Raw genomic sequence first — 19,533 nt, 5'->3', positions numbered from 1 at the left:
AATATCGTCAAACTGTAACGCGCTTGTTGCTTCATAGATGGCAGCACAAGTTCAAATATTTTGGGCTACTTTTGAAGAGGATTTTGGCTGGAAATTTTTTAAGGACCTGGCACCTATGGGCGACGGCTCGCACAGTCCTCACTCAACTTTACTTATAGCTCAATGCCCCAGGGCAAAGCCGCTTGTAAGTTAAATGCAGCTTTGCCCCAGGGTCACATTTGCCCAGCGGGCCATAAGTTGAGCATGTAATGCCCTAGTGAATAAGAATGTATTTCACAAAAAAGGTAAATGTTTAAATTTTTAGTTATGAAATTAATCAGATTAATTCTCAACTAAAAATATAAAATTCCATTCCATCAGTGATCAAGTTCAAGTTAGCGTCGAATAGGACGGCCAAAAATATTCATCAGCCATCACGGGTTAGGTTCAGCCGGGAGCCCTGTGTAATTATTATTGTATTGTACGGGTTAGGTTCTCGATCAAAGTCGTCCGGCATTAGTAAGTGAAGATCTCAGCTCAATCGACCCGTCCCGTTGATTTCATTCGAAAATGCCTGATATGCAAGGTTTGTATTTCATAGTTCTTGTTTTTATTAGGTGTGATCAAACTTTGTCTATTTTTGAGAGTTCCATTGTTTATCTTGTTCATTTTTTGATGGGAACAATCGAAAATCTTTGGAATCCCCTTCCACTTGAACCATCTTTAAAGTATCAAGTTTGTTCCAGTTAAACTCAAATTACTAATGATGTCATTGCTAACTTGTATATAAAAACAACCGAAAAGATGTAGATCTCACCTTTTTATAAGAAATAGACCAATGCTTATTACCTCGGAATCTTCTTACCTATTAGGTTGGGTTCTTTAATTTGTTTCCTATTTAGTCTACATTCATATCGCTAGTGTGAACTAGTGCGTCACTATTCAAGAAACAGAGTTTAACATTGCATTCACTTTAGTCGATTGAAACAGCTGTAATATATTCCCCTTTTGGTAATGTTTGGCGATTTTTTTTCTTTCACTAGAAAAATGCCCAAATACATGATGAGAATTCGCCACGAGTGAAACGGAGTCATGCTTTTGGATGTTTTTCTTGCCAAAGAAAAAATCTCTAACACAATACCTAAAAGGAATTGTTATATTACAACTGTTTATTACAATGAAAAAAATGATGATATAAAACGAACAATAATGAAAATAATAGCAAACAAAATAACATTCTTTGACTGAATAAGGGGTTAAAATTAAAAATATAACATCTTAGACTAGGTTGAAAATGAAGCAACATATGAAATGAACAACTGGTTATAAATAAAAACATGATTTTGAATAAAAACTCAGGGTTATAAATAAAAACTGGGACTCTTTTAGATAATACTATGGTCAGTGTAAAAAGTCTCTCATCGGTCAAAAACATTCCCAGGGATTATGTGATAATCATGATTTTTTATGCGATTGAAAACCCAGGTGTAACAGCTAGTATCCAAAAAACTAATAAAAATGAAAATTTTAAATGATAAATTTTAATAACTAATAATGACAATAAAGAGATGAATTTTCTTCCTTGTAATCTTCATCTCCACAAATAACCAGTCTTTCAATGAATCTTGTATTAACAAGTGGAGAGGACATTTCTATATGCATGGGGCCATCTGGTGGCCTATGTCATTCACGAGCTATTAGTTGATTGCTGCCGCCGTCCATGTACGGAGCCTTTCAACATATATATATGCTCCAAGGTTGAAATATTCTATTTGTTTCCATAGCTTAGATGGTAGAGCAGTCATCCGGCAAGCGAGAGACTGGGATTCGTGCTCCCCTGGGGGCAGAGATGAATTTTCTTCCTTGTAATTTTCATCTCCATAAATAACCAGTCTTTCAATTAATCTTGTAATAATAAATATAATAACTAATAACAATAATCAACTAATAAATACATTTTAAATAACTTGAGAAAAAATCGGATCCAAAACAGGATATTCTGCCAAAGAAAAACTGAAAGTAACATACTGGGAAAAGTTATATCTGATACAATGAGATGATTAAAAAAAAGGTTCAATGGATTCAACAGACTGAAATGCTGTGCTCTTCAACACAAAAGCCTATTATTACTAGCGATTTGTAGGGGTGACTTCACCTTCAGATGATGACATTTCAGACCAAGAATAAATAAACAGTATAAAAAATGTCAAATCTTTAGAAACAAAAAGGAAATACAGTCTCCACTCGTTATAATGACCCTACATTATAGTGACAATTCCATTACAATGACCAATAGGATACGTCCCAAATGTTTTTATATAACAAATAATCTTGTTTTCCCTTTTGATATAACCACCTTCCAATACAATGTCAGTTTTCGATAGGACGATGGGGGTCATTATAACGAGTGTCGACTATAGTAGCTGACAGAAAAAAATTGCAACAAAAGAAAAGTATCATCAGGCTAAAAAAGAAACCACCAAAAAGAAGTCTTCAAAGAAAAAAGGGATTATATTATAGCTGTACTGTCAATTCTCATATTTCTGTGCATAGATTCTATGACTTTACAGGTTAATGCATCATTAAAAGAGGCAATATCCAATTTGACTTGATTAACAAGTGATGCCTCGCAAATGTTTTAGAATTTTTCAACAGATTTTGACTTGATAAACTAGATATTTCTTGCAATACAAGCAGTATGTATATCAAAAACACCTAGATGAGCACAAGTCTATACGAGGCTTTGCATATTTGCTTGTTTCTTGAGAATCACATGATCATAACAAAAGTTTGTTCTCTTTCACTTAGTGCGAGCAAAGCTTTCTTAACAAATTGAGGGCACAGACTCTAGCATTTTTTAGGTTCTTTTTTATTATTTTAATGAAAGACAAAATTAAATATATATATTGTACGCATATTGTTATTAATGAAACCTTTCAATAGTTAGAAGGCCCTTATTTGATTTGGGTCATTAACCGTTGTCAGTGACCAGAGGCCACTGACAGGAGTCACATTCATAGCACAAGACCATGAAAGACCTTCTCATCCTCTTGTTGTGGGTGTTAATGCAACAGGAACTCTAAAGTGAAACTCATTGCTCTTGCATATCTTTCCTGAAATACTGGAGCCTATAATATAGGCTTAAAATAAGTAGAAATATACAAATAAACCTGCACTTATCTTTTTGAAGGATTGTGGCTGGCAGGGGGGGGGGGGAATGATTGTGAAACAAATCTCATTTGAGTTTCCATTATTTCCAATAGGGAAGTTTCAATATTTGTTTTGGATTACAAGCATAGAACAAATCATGTTCGTAAACTGAAGTTCCATTATAATTCAAATAGATCCTTGTATTGGAGAGCAGTGTCCTTATATCTATATAATTATCTCTTTTTTTTGTCCATTGTAAAATTTTGTAAATACTGTAAACTTGTTTGATCTGAAAGTCAGAATCATATACACAGAGTCCGTTACAGAAACACTTTTTTAATTAATATTTTTAAATTAATGACTGTGATATCTCTACAATAAAATTTTAATAATGTTATTTTCATTGACCCTTATACTACATTTACTCAAAGCTGAACTCTTGATAATTTAACAGCCTGGTGCGAAAACAGTTTTGCTGTCCCTTTTAATATTTATGGGCATTCCACTTTCCCCTGTCTACGAGAGATATGATAGACTAGTCTTAGAGATTTTTAGTCTCATTTTTGCTCTTCACATTCACTGAAAATCAATTTATGAGGCCCTCTAAAAGACTCGAATTCGTGTCTGTCAAAGAACCCTTCAGAGAAGATTTGGACCAAGAAGCATTGGACCACAGGGTGGTTCAGGTGGATAAGGAGCCTCATGTTAACGAGACATATGCAAAACAAAATAATGTCTAATACATGTAAAATATTTTTAATTGGGGTGGCTGGCACCTCAAGTCAAATAAGGAGACGTGTCCAGAGAATCTTTTTTTCCCCGCAGGCTTGTGGTGCTGTTAAGACCATGCCCTGACAGAGTTCTGGGCAGGGCTGTCTCAAGAGCATTATGGCTCCCTGATCAAAGTGATTTTTTTTAGGCCCTACTTGGTTAAAAATTACCTGAGACTACCAATTTATATTCTTAATCTCAAAAATTTGAACTACACTGAATTTTTGTGAAACCCCTCTGCACATGAGGCCCCGTGCCATGCCCAGGTGATATATTTTTCATCAATAGATCTGTATAACTTCAATATTATAGTTTAACTACTTATAGTTTAAAAAAGTTCAGTTTTATGGCCCTTAACATTTTGCATCTTTAAGTGATCACACCCTTTGTACCTGCTAAAGTCCGGCTTTGCATCTACTTTCACATTACGGATAGATGATAAGTGTTGTACACTGCTTAATCATAGGTGGATTGAATGGCGGGTACACCGGCACAACTTCTGCAGGGCGTCGCAAAAACTGAACTTTACCTTTTTTCCCCAATGACACCAAGTTTGGTTAAGGGGCACAACCTTAATCCGCTTCTGTGCTTAAATACTTTTTCAAAATTTGCAGTACAAAAGGGAAAAAAATAAACTTTTTTTTTCTTGTGTAGTTTATAGATTAAATGGCTAAAAATAATTTAATAAAAATATATAAAAAACTTGTCAGAAAACTTTTAATTACAGTGAAATCTTGATATAACGGTACTCTGCAGACCAAGAAAAATACCACTGTAGAGAGATTATCGTTATATCAAGAAGAGGTAGTTTAACATTAGACTACAGGCGTTTCCAATCAAGCCTTCAAAAAATGTCATTGTACAGGGATTTATCTTTATATTGAGTATCATTGTAATAGAGTTTCATTGTATTTACATATAACAACTCCATAGTAGAATGTTTGCATTGTTCTGCAACGAGCCCTCAGCTGACAGAAAATGTTTGAAAATTCCCATAATAGTATTTTCTACAGAGAAGAATTCTCTTTCCTTTTATTGAAATTCTTTGGCGATGTATGTCACAGTTTTTGGTACATTCTATGTTGAGGTATAACACATTGTTTTAATATGTCAGAGTTTGAATTGCTTACTTCTGTTTAATAATTTTTATTTTATATTAAAATTTGATTATCTGCTTGTTTTTCAGATCTATTGTTTCAACTTCGGGTGAGTTATTAGTATTGTTTTTCTTATATGTGTGTGTGTTTTTAAATTTCAACTCAGATAAGTTACTTAACTGATATTTCTTAACTGGCATTGCTTAACACATTGTTCATTTTGCTCCCCCTTGAGAAAGAAATGCATCTGGACCATCATACTTTCAGTACCTTTCAAGAAGTTGTTTACAAGTGTTTGATAAATTTATTATGTTGTTCTACTTTTTCTTCCCTCTATATCAGGGGTGACCAACTTCTTTCTGTTCACGGACCAACATAATGGTCAGCTATAACATTGTGGGCTGCATCAGTGGTGCAACTTCTGTGTATAAGCTGCTCCATTATTAATTGAATTAATTAGTTAGTTATAAAATTAATTTTGTCACTAGAAATAAGAAGTTTGTAAGCAGATTGTTAATCAAAAAATCTGCTGTTCACAGATAGTTCAAATAATGATCAGAAATTTAATTTTTTCTTGGTACTTTTATCTTGTCACGGGCCAGCTGTTGGCCACCCTTGCTCTATATCATTGATCAAAGTTTCCGTGGGGTGATTTTCACTCCACCACACCACTTGTGTAAGGCTTTTTTGTCTGACAGCCAGAGTTTTAGATCAAAATAGTGTCTAGGAAAAGCGTCAGTTTTCTCTATAACACTTTCAAATTAATCGTGAAACATCGGATATCCAAGGATGAGGATAGTGCTGTTAATGAATTGTACATGGGTCATTCTCACAAAATAGGACAAAAAGTTAAAAAAAAAACCGTTTTGAAATAAAAGTCACCCCCCCAAAAAATCCAAAAAAATTCTTAGGGACATTACTTGTTAATAAATGAAATATAGTCAGCTATGAAGTTTGTTAAAAATTCATGATTAAAAAAATTAATTAGAATTTAACCATGTTAAGAGATAGTCAAATACACTATCTACCAATAAGTATTTGGACACCTGTGATAGAAAAGAAAAACTATCTTTATTCAAAATCAATAGTTGGTAGAGCCTCCACGAGAGGCAATTACAGCGTGAACCCTCCGGAGCATACTTTCCACAAGTCCTTGTGTGACGGCTAGTGGTATTTTCTTCCACTCGGCTTGGAAAAGACATGTCAGTTCCTTCACCGATTTTGGACGGGTAGGGCACCCCTTAATTCGGCGATCCAACTCGTCCCAGAGGTTCTTGATAGGGTTCAGGTCTGGGCAGGCCAGTCCATTCGATGAACCCCATTGGCACCATACCAAGCCTTGGTTAACCTCGCAGTATGACAGCTGGCATTGTCGTCCTGGAAGTAACAGGGGTCCACCCTGTAAAACTGCCACAACGTAGGAAGCACATTGTCATCCAAAATAGTGCAGTAGGCATCGGCGTTGAGCTTACCATGAATGGGGACCAAGGGTCCCAGTCCATACCAGGAGAAACACCCCCAGACAAAATTCCACCTCCGCCGAACTTGACTGTTGGCACAATGCATTCTGGCAGGAGACGTTCTCCAGGCAGCCGCCAGACCCAGACCCTGCCATCCGAACGGTAGAGGGTGAACCTTGATTCGTCGCTCCAAAGAACCCGTTTCCACTGATCTACGGTCCAATTTCGATGTGCTTTGCACCACATTAACCGAGCAACGCGGTTGGACTTTGTGATCAAAGGCTTATGGGCAGCAGCACGATCATGAAAACCAATCAGATGTGCTTCCTTACGGATGGTATTCATTGAAACAATACTCCCGGATGCAGGGGCGTAGCCAGAAATTTCGTTCGAGGGGGGACCACTTTCATTTTGGGGGGGGGACCAAATTGACAGAACAATGGATTTGGCTATCTTTTTCCCTTTTTTCGGTCATTTTCTCACATTTCGGGGGGGGGGGGACCAGACATATCAGCATGTTGCTGATATGTGATAAAGCTTGTGATTAAAAGAAGTATAGAAGATCTTTTTTTAGGGTAAATATAGACTTGTGAACTTAATCCCTAGATTCAGTGCAGAAAGAAAGCTGCTCTATTTCTAGATTTTGTGCATGTGAAACATTAAAGAAAAATATAGGGATATAAACTTAGCTAAACTGCATTATGTTCAATGCATTGCCATGTGGCACTTAGGGTTCCAATAATTAAAAGACGAATTATTTTTTGTATAAAGCCTTGAATTCTATGCCCTAATTGCTGATTCAAAATAATATATGTTGTACCAACATATCATTGGGCTTTCAACTTTACTTTTCATATTAAAACTTTTTGTTTGTTTGTTTTTTTACCAAAACCCATTAAATCTGTGAAAGAATGAAAATGTGTAAAATTTTAAGCAACATCATGCAAGTCGGAAACATGTCCATTCATTGTGCAAGCAACAATCTTGCCAATAGAATTTGTTTTATGTAGTTGATGCTGAATGGTCCTTTGGTTGTACATTGAATGAATTGACATGTCTGTGCCAGATGTGAGGTACTGAGATGCCACCACTCATTCACTTCAATGTGTGTGTGTGTGTGGGGTGGTTCATGAATAAAAACACTTTTCTCTACAAAAAAATTTTAATCCATGAAGTTAATTTGTGCTCAATCACCTCTCATGTTACATAAACGCAGTTTTTTGGTGTTGGTATTTTTTGTTTATAGTTTGTTTGTTGTTTATTCATTAATACTTAGTTAAATTTGAGTGATTAGGAAAAAAAAAGCAGTTAGGTGATATGAAAATATGCATGCTTAATGATTAACAAGATTTGTTTTAATTAATAAGCAGTCAATTTTAATTTTAAAAAAATCTGATTTAAATCAAAAAAACATGATTTTTTCATACCCTGCTTTAGATGAAACATTACTGCAGCTTGTTGCAACCAAGAAATTTGCATTTTGTTTACTTTTTCCCTATTAACTCATGATCAAACCTTCTTGTTACTTAATGTCAGGAGAAAGACATTTTTACATGTTTGGCAACACTGATCAAAAACTAAGCATGTTGAAAACATGTGCTTCTCAGAAATAATAGATGTCTCTGAACTGAAACATGTGTTAAATTGAAAATAATTTTCAATTATATATTTCTCACAGAAAACATAGCCAGGAAAAAGACATTTAATAAAAACACTCACCTCTTTTTTTCTGAATAAATCTAATTAGTGAATTAATTTACAATTCTAATTGATTTAAAAGGAGGTTCAAGTGATAGCTACATCCTTCTTAACCGTGTAAAGGCCAATGTTCCAAATGGAATATAGTTTTTCTTTGCAAAAATATCAGATAAAAATTAATTCACACATTTTCAGTTTTTTATTGTGTATAGAAAAGAGTTCAAAGTATTTTTTGAAATAAATTTGGAAACTTTAGGTTAATAAAAACTTAATTTGAAAATTTGCTAAAATTTTGATTTTGAAATAAATTGAAGATTATTTTGTGTGTTTCTATCACTTAATATATCAATCAAAGTTAATAAATTAGTTTCATTGTACTGTTACATGTGAACAAACTATGTGCATTCAAAAATGCATTCATTTATGGAACATTGGCCTTTCAAGAGAGTAGGATTCTAGGGATATCTAATGTACAGTGCACTGCTTCGATTTTTCCCATTCGAGCCACAGGGTGTTGTCATCATTCAACACATGTGTATAGGGGCGAATTCTGGGTAATATGACATAGAATGTGCTTTCTGGGATGGATTGTTTATATTAGGTGAGTACTTTTTTATTCTTGCATTCTTATAAATTCATGTTTTTGTGAACCACAGATCGGTAATCATAGATAGTCTTGTTATTTTCAGCTGTATTGAAATGATATCTCACATTAGAAGAAGCTGTAGGATGTTTAGAAACTTTTTCAGATTTCAAATTAGAGGATTGATGTAGATATATGCCAATTTTTTACCTACTAATGAACCTGGAAACATCATGGATGAAAAGGATATTGTTGAAAATGATCTAGTGACAACAGTTCTAACTGATGTATGTGGAATGGTAGATATATTTTGCAACAATGAGGATGAAGTGTTAGAAACTCCCTAAGCGTGTTCTTAAAAAGATGTGGGGCAGCAGACAAGAGCAAAACGTAAGTGCAACACTCATGTGAAAATTTCAAGAAAAGGCAAGAAAGTTTTGAGCAATCCAAAAAAAAAACTACTGTATGGAATAAAAATAAAAGTTTCAAGAACCCGATCAGAACCACAGCTGTGGATTCCATTGGGAAAAGATTTGCTATATGACCATTATAGCATGTTGGATAATTCACTCAGAATTGCGAGAAGTGGATCGTATTTCACATTTGAAATTCCAAAGAGAATTGATAATGAACCTTCTATGAACAAAGGAGGGCTAACCATTCATCCAGGTCCACATTGTCAACTGAAAAAGATGACAGGTTCAACTGAAAAAAGAGGTTATTATATTGTGTCTGTGATTCAAGGAAGGTGTGCGGTTTCCCAAAAAACACTAAATGCTATCAATGTGACAAACGGGTCCATCACAAAGATGTTTTCCTTTTATTACAGACACTAGTAGAAATTTTTTTTAATTTTCTGTACGCATTTTTTTTAAAAACCGGTATGTGTTGTGAATTTGTAGGAGAAAATAGAAAATTGCATGTGATAACTGCACTCCAAAAATAATCATCAGAACATAGGTGATACCAGTTTCTGCTTTTACCTCTTTCCAAGTGCCAATGTTCTATTTATCTATTTAACATCAGTTATAACAAAGATATTTTTTTCCAAATTTCAAAGTTTATCTATGTATATGCATATAAAAGGGACCTAGAGTTACAAATTTCATAACAATAAGTGACTGTTCATAGTTCGGCCTTTAAACGGTTAATCTTCTGAACACAAAATTTGGTAGGTGACAACTGGTGTTGCAGGACTTGAACCAATGTTTTCCAAATGTCACGAATCAAAAAAAAAAGTTGGGGAAAATTTTCATTTGGTTATAAACTATTGATAAAAAATATTGAAAATTCTAAATGAAATATATATGAAAGTATACTGGCCCTAAAAATACATGTTATTGAAAAAAGTAATATATTTTTGTTTTAAACTATAGAAAAAAAAAGAAAATTATTTCAAAATTTGAAAAATGCTCAGAGAACAGCCAGGAGAAGGACATTTCCTTAACAAACGAAAATTTGTTCAAGCAAATTAAAAAAAATCTATTGATGAAAATACAGACCTGCTAACCTCAGAAGAAGAAAAATCCTACTCTATCCCTAAAAACCTCTTTGTGCTGGATACAATGAATCGGCATTTAGGAGGATGGTGAGATAAACAAAGTGAATATACATGTAAAAACTGTGAAAATAAACAAGTTGAAGGAGCCACAGCAGTGAATGATAAACACCAAGACAATTTTGACAGGATAGAAAAAAATCCTGTGATTTCAAACAGAAAGTAAAGAAAACTATCCAATATGTCACAGAAAAAGTTATTAAGTTATTCTTTGACAGAAGCAATGGAAAATGAAATAAAGGAGGTTATAGAGTCGATAAAATACAACTCCAAGTGCATGGAAGATTTTTTAAAGCAGGTAGAAAACTTGAAAGAAATAGTTTGAAAAATAAGCAAAGAAAGTCAAGAACTCAAGATGGAAAATAAAAACATGAAAGCAGAAATAGAAAATTTGAAGTATCACATGAATGAATTAGAAACCAAAATGAGACGAAATAACATTGAGATAAATGGAATACCAGAAAGCCCAAATGAGAATGTACATGAAATTATTCAAGCAGTAAAAACACAACTGGAAATACCCGAGAAAACTAAAATTGAAAAAAAAAGTACTCTCTTACAGAGTTCCAACACAAAATGACAATATACCCAAACCAATTATAGTAAGATTCAATAACCTACCTACAGAGGGACATAGACTTGGTTGAAGGGGTGCAGAGAAGAGCTACGCGTGTCCTTATTGGTACACAGGGCTTGAGTTATGAAGAGAGACTTCATTTTTTGAATATGTTTACATTGGATGAACGCAGGTGTCGAGGAGATATGATCTAAGTGTTCAAAATTTTCAATGGGATGGATAGGATAGACCATGAACTTTTAGTACACCGCCAATCGACTGCTTTTACAAGGGGACACCAGTATCGATTGGTGAGGGACAATGCAAGGTTATGGTGTCGCAGGGAATTTTTCTCCAATAGGGTTGTTAATAAATGGAATAGCTTACCCCCGGAGGTAGTAAATTGTAACACAATTGACACGTTTAAAAAGAAATACGATAAACATGTTGGGGTAAATCGAGAAGCTATCCATTCTTAGAATAAGACAACCATAAGTATTCTTTATGGGCGTTGTATAATATTTTATCATGTGTATATATTGTTTATAATTTGTGTTAATTGCATTTTTGAAATATATGACATCCGTATTTTTATGGGCATCTTTTTCTCAGCCACCTCGTTGGGCGTTTTGCCTGTTGTGGCGTTGTTTTTGTATTTGTATTTGTAAATATCAAAAACATCTGGGTATAAAAGGCTAAGTGTCAGAATACCCTCACAGAAGATAAAATAAACCCAAACTTTTTTTTTCAAGATGTCCAAATATATGTGAATGGACATTTAACAGTAGAAAACAAGAAATTATTTCATCTGGCAGGAAAAACAAAAAATAAGCTAAATTTTAAGTTCACGTGGGCAAAGGAAGGCAAAATATTTCTCCAGAGGGATGAAACTTCAAGAGTACTCTGAATAACAAATTAAGAACACTTACAAAAGTTAGGAGCAAGCTTCAGTACAAATGAACACACAGAGAACTTTCTTGAATACAGGATCAACAACCACTGAAGGACATTTTAGTGAAGTAAAAAATTTTATTAACTGCCCCTGTGAACCAAATACAACATTGACGTTTCTTACGTTGAATATCCAAAGTATAAGAGCAAATTTTTTAACAGTTTAGTGGTATTTTTTAGAACTTTAAATAAATCAATAGATATCATATGCCTATGTGAAATACGGATTGAAAGTGAAGTGAGAATTATATTGACAATCTTGAGGGAATAATGGATTACCATTGCTATATAAACAGTAGAACATACAATAGAGCTGGAGGGTTAATAATGTATATAAATAAAAGTATCAAATCAGTACAAAAAATTGTTAAATTTTTAACTGCTGAAGAACTATGTATATACCTCCCTGATTATGACATTGAATATATTACTTTTATACCGTTCACACTGTTATTCCATCTCATAATTTAATGATTAATTAGAACAAGATATACAGAAATTGAATGAAAATACTTTAATAGTTGGTGATATTAATATAAATTTACATAGTGATAACAAAACTTCTTAATATAATGGCAATAAATGGACTTGCCCCCTCCCCAAAAATATAAAAAGAGAGAAATAAATGAAACTAAAACATGCTTAGACCATATATTCTATAGATCAAAAATAAATACAGTAAAAAAATTCACAGCATATAAATCTCATATAACAGATCACTATCCAGTAATAGGATATATAAACTTTATACAAAAGAAAATTGGAGAAAATGATCAAAACAAACATTTAAAAATAATAAATTTTAAAAATTCATTGGAAATATAACTTTTGTTAGTGTACTGGAAGAAAGATGTGTACAAAATAAATACAAATGATTCGTGGATATCATACAATCAAACTCTAATCTATGGATGAAACAAGTTAAGATTAAACCCCAAAAAAAAAAAAAAAATTGGATCACAAAAGAAATAATTAATAGAATAAATCATAAAGAGAAGTTGTACAAAAAATACTCAAAAATTATTTCATACGAGCAAGAGTACAAGGGATATAATAAAGAACAGAAAAAGTACACTGCTGGCCACCGTAAATGCAACACCCTGAAGGAAGCATGCAAATAATATGAAATTTACAACATGCATTAGCAGAGGTGAGATATGCAAATGATTAGAATTTCAGCGCAGACGCACATCACGCGCGCCTGTGGCGCCACTTCAAAGTGCTATTTAAGGCTTGGAGATTTCGACGATTTGAAGTACGGCAATTGTGTTTTTCTTGTGGTTTTTTCAAAAAAACGATCAATTATGCCTCGTAGAAAACAGCGATCATCTTTTGATCAAGTATCCGAGTTCGACAGAGGAAGGATAGTGGCCTACCGAGATTGTGGATTATCTTTCAGGGAAATCGGTAGTCGTGTTGGACGAAACCAAACAACTCTAATGCGGATATGTGATCGTTGGATGCAGGAGGGTACGACGGACCGACGTGTTCGATCGCATCCACCTCAGTGCACCACTTCACGTGATGACAGGCGTATTGTGCGTATGGCAGTGACGGATCGCTCAGCCACATCACGACCCATAGCACAGCACATACAGTCTGTACCGCATCATCCAGTGTCTGCGCGTACTATTCGACGCCGTTTACAGCAGAGTGGTCTGTCCGCAAGACGTCCATTGCTTCGTCTACCCTTGACGCAGAACCACAGACGTCTCCGCCGCCAATGGTGCGATGAAAGAAGGATGTGGACGGCACAATGGAATGAAATTGTCTTTACTGACGAGTCATGCTTCTGTCTGCAACAGCAGGATGGTCGGATTCGAGTCTGGCGACACCGTGGAGAGAGGATGCTGAACAGCTGCGTTATGCACCGCCACACTGGTCCTGTACCGGGTATTATGGTATGGGGCGGTATTGGATATCACTCTCGCACTCCTCTAGTATGCATTGCCGGTACTTTAAAAAGCCAGCGCTACATCTCCGAGGTGTTGGAGCCAGTTGTCCTTCCTTACCTTCAGGGCTTGCCCACAGCCATATTTCAACAGGATAATGCGCAACCACACGTGGCACGCATTGTCCAAAGGTTCTTCGTCAATCGCCAGATTGAATTGCTTCCCTGGCCAGCTCTCTCTCCGGATCTTTCGCCGATAGAAAACATGTGGTCCATGGTTGCTCAACGATTGACCCAGATTACATCCCCAGCTGCCACACCAGATCAACTTTGGCAACGCGTGGAAGCTGCTTGGTCTGCTGTACCCCAAGAACACATCCAAAGTCTCTTTGAATCAATGCCGAGGCGTGTGGCAGTGGTGATCTCCAACAATGGCGGCTACTCTGGCTACTGATTTTGGCAGGAACCACACTTCACAGAAGTCTATAAATTTAATCATTTGATGCTTGGTCAACATGTTATCTACAAAATAAATATTGTTGCGATATCTCTTGTCTTTCTTGGTGTTGCAATTTGGGTGGCCAGCAGTGTATATTAGAAAAATAAAACAGGAGTATATATTAGATACTTTTAGGAAACTTGAAAATGACAAAAAAATGTGTGTGCAATGTACTGAATTAAAATATGAAGCAAAATATATTTTCAATCTATGATAACCATAAAGATTTCGCAAAGAAATTTAATGAAGGCACTTTTATTACAAGAAACTTGGAAGAAATAGAATTAAGCACAGTCTGTGATTGTGAAGATAAGCAAATGATAACTGATTCTAACAACTCTGTGTTTCTTTGAAAGTAATGATTATGAAATTAATAAGATTATATCAGAATTAAAGACTAATAAAGCAAATGTATATGACCAAATAACCCTAAGATGATGAAAATAATTGTCCATTATCATGTGGATATAATAAAACACCTAATTAACTCATCTATAACTGAAAGACTCTTTTACAGTGATTTTGAAGTATGCCATAGTACATCCCATTTATAAATCAGGAGAGACAGATAACTTACTAAGCTATAGACCTGTATTGATTCTTCCCATTTTTTCAAAGGTAATAGAAAAGTGTATAAAAAACATCTCATGGGTTTTCTTAATTACCAGCATTACTTAGCTCCTAACTAATATGGGTTTCAGAAAAGTAAAAATACAGAAATGACCATCTTAGAGCTCAGCAATTACTTAAATACTAGATCCAACTGTAATAAATATTCTACAATAATTTTTCTTTATTTAAAAAGAGCTTTTGACTGTAGATTTAGAGATACTCACAGGAAAATTGTCATCAGCTGGTATATGTGGAAACACATTGAGCTGGTTTAATTATTCTAATAAGAAACAAGCAGTTAAAATAAGTGAAGAAACAAGTATATTTTTATAAGTAAAAAAATGTGTCCTCCCCAAGGATTCGTCCTTGGTCTGATATTGTTTCTCATTTACATAAATGACATATTCAAACTTCACATAAATGGTAAATTAATGTCATTCACAGACGATACAATGCTGAATGTTGAAGACACTGAAATTACAAATTTAATAAAAAAAGTTGAAGACCTATTCAAAATCAGTACCTGGCATAAGAAAAATAAACTAAAATTAAATATGCAAAAAACTAAATACATCTGCTTAAAAGCAAGGAATATAAACAGTTTGACAAATTTAAGTATAAAAATTCAAGATTATTGTCTGCGTCAACATATTTTACAATGTAACTGCGAAGAAATTAAAAGAGTTCGTGAATGCAACTACCTAGGAATAATATTACAAGATTATTTAAAATGGAACTCACAGTGTGAAAAAATAATAAAAAAAATTAAGAATATATGCAGCAATTTTATATAGATTGAGACACAATAGGCAATAACTTTTTAAAAGATTTATTTTATGCTTGGACATACCGTATATACTCATGTATAACCCGACTCGTATATAAGCCAACCCCCCCCCCCACTTCAGGACCACCAAAACCGCAATAAATTGAAAACCTGTGTATAAGCCGCCCCCAAAAAATCTGTGCTTTTCAGAGAAAAAAAATTCTTATATTTTCACGCAAAATGAATAGCTTACGCAAATTTACAATAGAAAATGATTCAATTTTTTTAAACCGTTTCTTCTGAGTCTCCAAGCTCATCGTAATCCATCAGATCATCATAGGGTGTGGCATCTTCGTTTTTATCTTCATCTGGGCTGTCATCGCCATTGTCACTTTCAAAGAGGATATCATGTTCAGTTCCGTCCATCGCATTGCTGATGCAACACTTTTTGAAGGATCGGATAATAATTTTTGTGGAAACAGAATTCTACGCCTCATGTACCCATTGGCACACTAAGCCAATGTCAGGTTTCTTCAAGGCACCACTTTTTGTAGTTTCTTTATCATCAGAACTCATCCATTCGATCCACAAATGCCTCAAATAGTCTTTGAAAGGTTTGCTAATGTTCACATCTAAAGGCTGTAAAATCAATGTTAGCCCACCTGGTATCAAAGCCAATGATGTTTTCGATTTCTTTGCCTCGACTTTGACATTATCAGTTCTGTGGGGTTTGAACATATCCCATACCAATAATGCCGGTTTCTCGAACACTGCTCCGAGCCTTTTGTTCCATATTTCCTGGATCCATTGTAGAATGCCCTTTTCATCCATCCAGCCCTTTTTCTGGGCTGTCACGATCATTCTTGGTGGGAACTTCATGTTCAGAGGAATTTTCTTCCTTTTGAAAATCACAACTGGAGGCAATTTCTTTCCATCGGCCATGCACTATAGCACGACTGTAAATCGTGTTTTTTTTCGTGCCCAGTTGTTGTAACAAAGATGTTTTTTTTCCCGAGTTCATCAACAGTTCCATTGCTTGCCGCTGTGGTGGTTGAGTGGTCATAGTGATGGACTCGCATCGCGGGTGCCCGAGTTCGAGCCCCACCGTCGCCACAGTGGTGGTCAGCTGAAGTTGGTTTTTTGTGGTTCCCAACTTCGAGGCGCAAATGCCACAGAGAGCAACAGTCCTACAAACAGTATAAATATTCAGTCACTACACATCACTCACTTCACTTCTGATGGTAGCACTGAAAAATCATACACAACACTAGATACACACTCAGACTGTTAGGTACACACACTTACACTTCCGGCACAACTTAGGTAGTAAATTGCCTATGGCGATAGACCTGAGTTGTGCTCGGTAAAAAAAAAAAGTTCTATTGCTTGGAAAATCGAAAGTAACTGAGGTTTCATCCATATTACCGATTTGTGACAGTTCAAATCCATGTCTTTTTCGCAGTTCAATTATGAACTTTTGGAAAGATTCAATTCTGCTTTCCAATTCTTCTGGGAGTTTTTGTGCGATCTTTGTTCGCTGGCATAAGCACAGGTCAAAACGGTTCATGAAACGAGTACACCAACCTGAGGATGCATAGAATTTTACTGGATTAGTGTCTTTGTATTTAACACTCTCAGCTAGTTTCGATGCTTTCAGACGAATGGCTGTCCTTGTCACGATTGTACCTTTCCATCTGAGGTGTAGCACCCATTCATTCAATTCCTTCTCAAGTTCAAGGAACACAGATACTTTTCCTCGAGGAGCCTTTTTTGTCTTCCGCATGGCTGAAATTTTCTCTTTCATTTTCCGCCATTCTCTCACTTGTTTCTCATTGACGTTATATGTCCGAGCTGCAGCACAGTTATTGTTTTCTTCAGCGAATTTGATATCTTTCAGTTTGAAAGACGCATCATGCGCAAATCTTTTAGCTTTCTCCATTTTTGATCGTTGATACTTACTGATACAACACTAGATCAATGATTTTTCTGTGGGTGATCACGACTTGCACTGCCGGGGAAAAAAATTACCACGTTGATTTAACCTGAAAAGTACTAACAATACTAACACGACCGCCATCTATCTATAGCTACGAAAATCACTCCGATGATTTGCAATGCCATCTATCACTACTAATTATTAGCGCCATCTATAGTTACAAAAATTACTATTGATTGCGGGGGGTAAATATTTTCTCGTCAAAAACTGACGTGAGTATAAGCCGACCCCCCCCCCCCCCCACTTGAGGGAATTTTCCCACAAAAAAACTCTGCTTATACACGAGTATATATGGTATTCAGTAGTAACATGGAATCAGTGCTTGGGAAGGTGTATATATCACACAAATATACAAAAACTAGATAATATATATTAAAATCAGATCCCAAATAATAAACACCACAATAAACAACAAAACAGAATGTCATAAGCTATCGGAAAAACTACATTTATAGGCTAATAAAGTATTCATTTTTAAACAATAAATGATTAGAAAAAAAACCTCTTCGACATCTCTATTTCTTCAAATCATTAATTATTTTATATAAAAAACAACATTCTTTACCTTTGAACACCTTTCGTTCTTCTGCAAGAATCAACTCCACCTATTTACTTCCTAGAATCTATAAAACAATTGGTAAGAAACATTTTTCATGCCTGCGGCCACCATGACCTTATCATGTTATATTTTGGTTTGTTTTCTTTTTACTTTCTGTTCACTCATGTTCTGTCAATTATTTTTTATTTATTTATTTTTATGTTTATAAGTTTCATATCAAATTGTAAATTGTGATTGCCAGTAAGGGCCATTTGGCTCCTTGGTAATTTTTTTCTCTTTTTTTTCTGTATTCCTCATTTCTGACTAATAAAGTATTCTATAATGTAATAAAAACAGGTTCATCTAGCTTAAATTATTTATATCAAGTGCCCCAAAAACAAACAACATTATTCAGGGGTGGGAACTCTGCACCAATTGCGCCGCACTGCGCCAAAACTAATATCTTGCGCCATCCTGCTCCAATAGCGTATTTTCGTATTTTTCTGCGCCAAATAGCGAATTTTGCTTCAGTATGCCCGGAATTTCGGAAAGGACGAAAAAAATTTTTGCTCCTGCTTGCTACGAAACGATTCTTTCCGAGAAGAGATTGTTTTATTCCACTATGCCTAAACTATTGCCTTAAATTATCGGCCCCTCATCGGGCTTTCCATCGTGAAACCCCGATATTGTCCGTGATCGTCGAACTGAAGATAATTTGCAATGTCTTTCAGCGTCAAAGTGCAAATGCGAGTGTTTCCGTTTAAAAAAAAAATCGGCACTGGAAGCAGCAGAAATTACTGTAGTCGATCGTCATTGTGTTAAATCCCGATGTTTCGTGAAAAAAAATTTCATTCCGGGAGTAAAAAGCGCATGTCCGCCGAATTACGAATGTTAGTTTAAAAACTTTGGCGAATAACGAGCGTTAAATCGTCAATTTCGCCAAATAACGAGTGTCGGATAGCCAATCTCGCCAGATAATGAGTGCTGAATCGCCAAACATCGTGTTGATTCTTCCGAAATTCAATTCCATTTTGCAACAAAATCTTTCCAAGTATAAAAAAATTGAAAACTTATAAAAATGTTTTAGCTCATTTGAAGTGCTGCTGTTCAAGGCAGCAAATAGTGCCCTCAGTAAGCAAAAATCATCTTAAATAGACAGGTGCAAAAAATTTTATGACAGCCGCTCTTTCAAACAAGGTGTCAAAAGCCTAAAACACCAAAAACAAAAATCAAGCTGACGAAAAAATGTTTGATATCAAAAGACAGTGCAGTTTTATTTTGAAAAGGGTTGAGGGTTAACGAAAATATTCTTGTTAATTTCACTGTTCTAATTTATAAATATCTGCTCCGAATCCCATATTTTGCTGCTCCAAAACTGCTCCGAATCCCATATTTTGCTGCTCCAAATCCTGAATTTGCTGCTCCAAA

The 19,533-nt window shown here is 35.1% G+C and overlaps 1 protein-coding gene across 1 annotated transcript in view; it reads left to right on the top strand.

Moving 5' to 3' along the window:
• The first annotated feature begins 429 nt into the window (after positions 1-429).
• The window catches only part of LOC149073059 (charged multivesicular body protein 1a-like), a 40,142-nt gene continuing 21,038 nt past the window's right edge, over positions 430-19,533 (top strand). The window contains exons 1-2 of the mRNA XM_089246601.1: positions 430-565; positions 5,087-5,106. Of these exons, the coding sequence (XP_089102727.1) occupies positions 550-565; positions 5,087-5,106 (36 nt within the window). The 5' untranslated portion in view covers positions 430-549. The remainder of the gene's footprint in view (positions 566-5,086; positions 5,107-19,533) is intronic.

This window comes from Pholcus phalangioides, unplaced genomic scaffold (genome assembly GCF_987345545.1).
Source record: "Pholcus phalangioides strain wild (caught in Gottingen) unplaced genomic scaffold, Ppha-v1.0 ptg000017l_1, whole genome shotgun sequence".
Taxonomy (NCBI): Eukaryota; Metazoa; Arthropoda; class Arachnida; order Araneae; family Pholcidae; genus Pholcus; species Pholcus phalangioides.
This window is presented reverse-complemented; position numbering and strand designations above follow the sequence as displayed.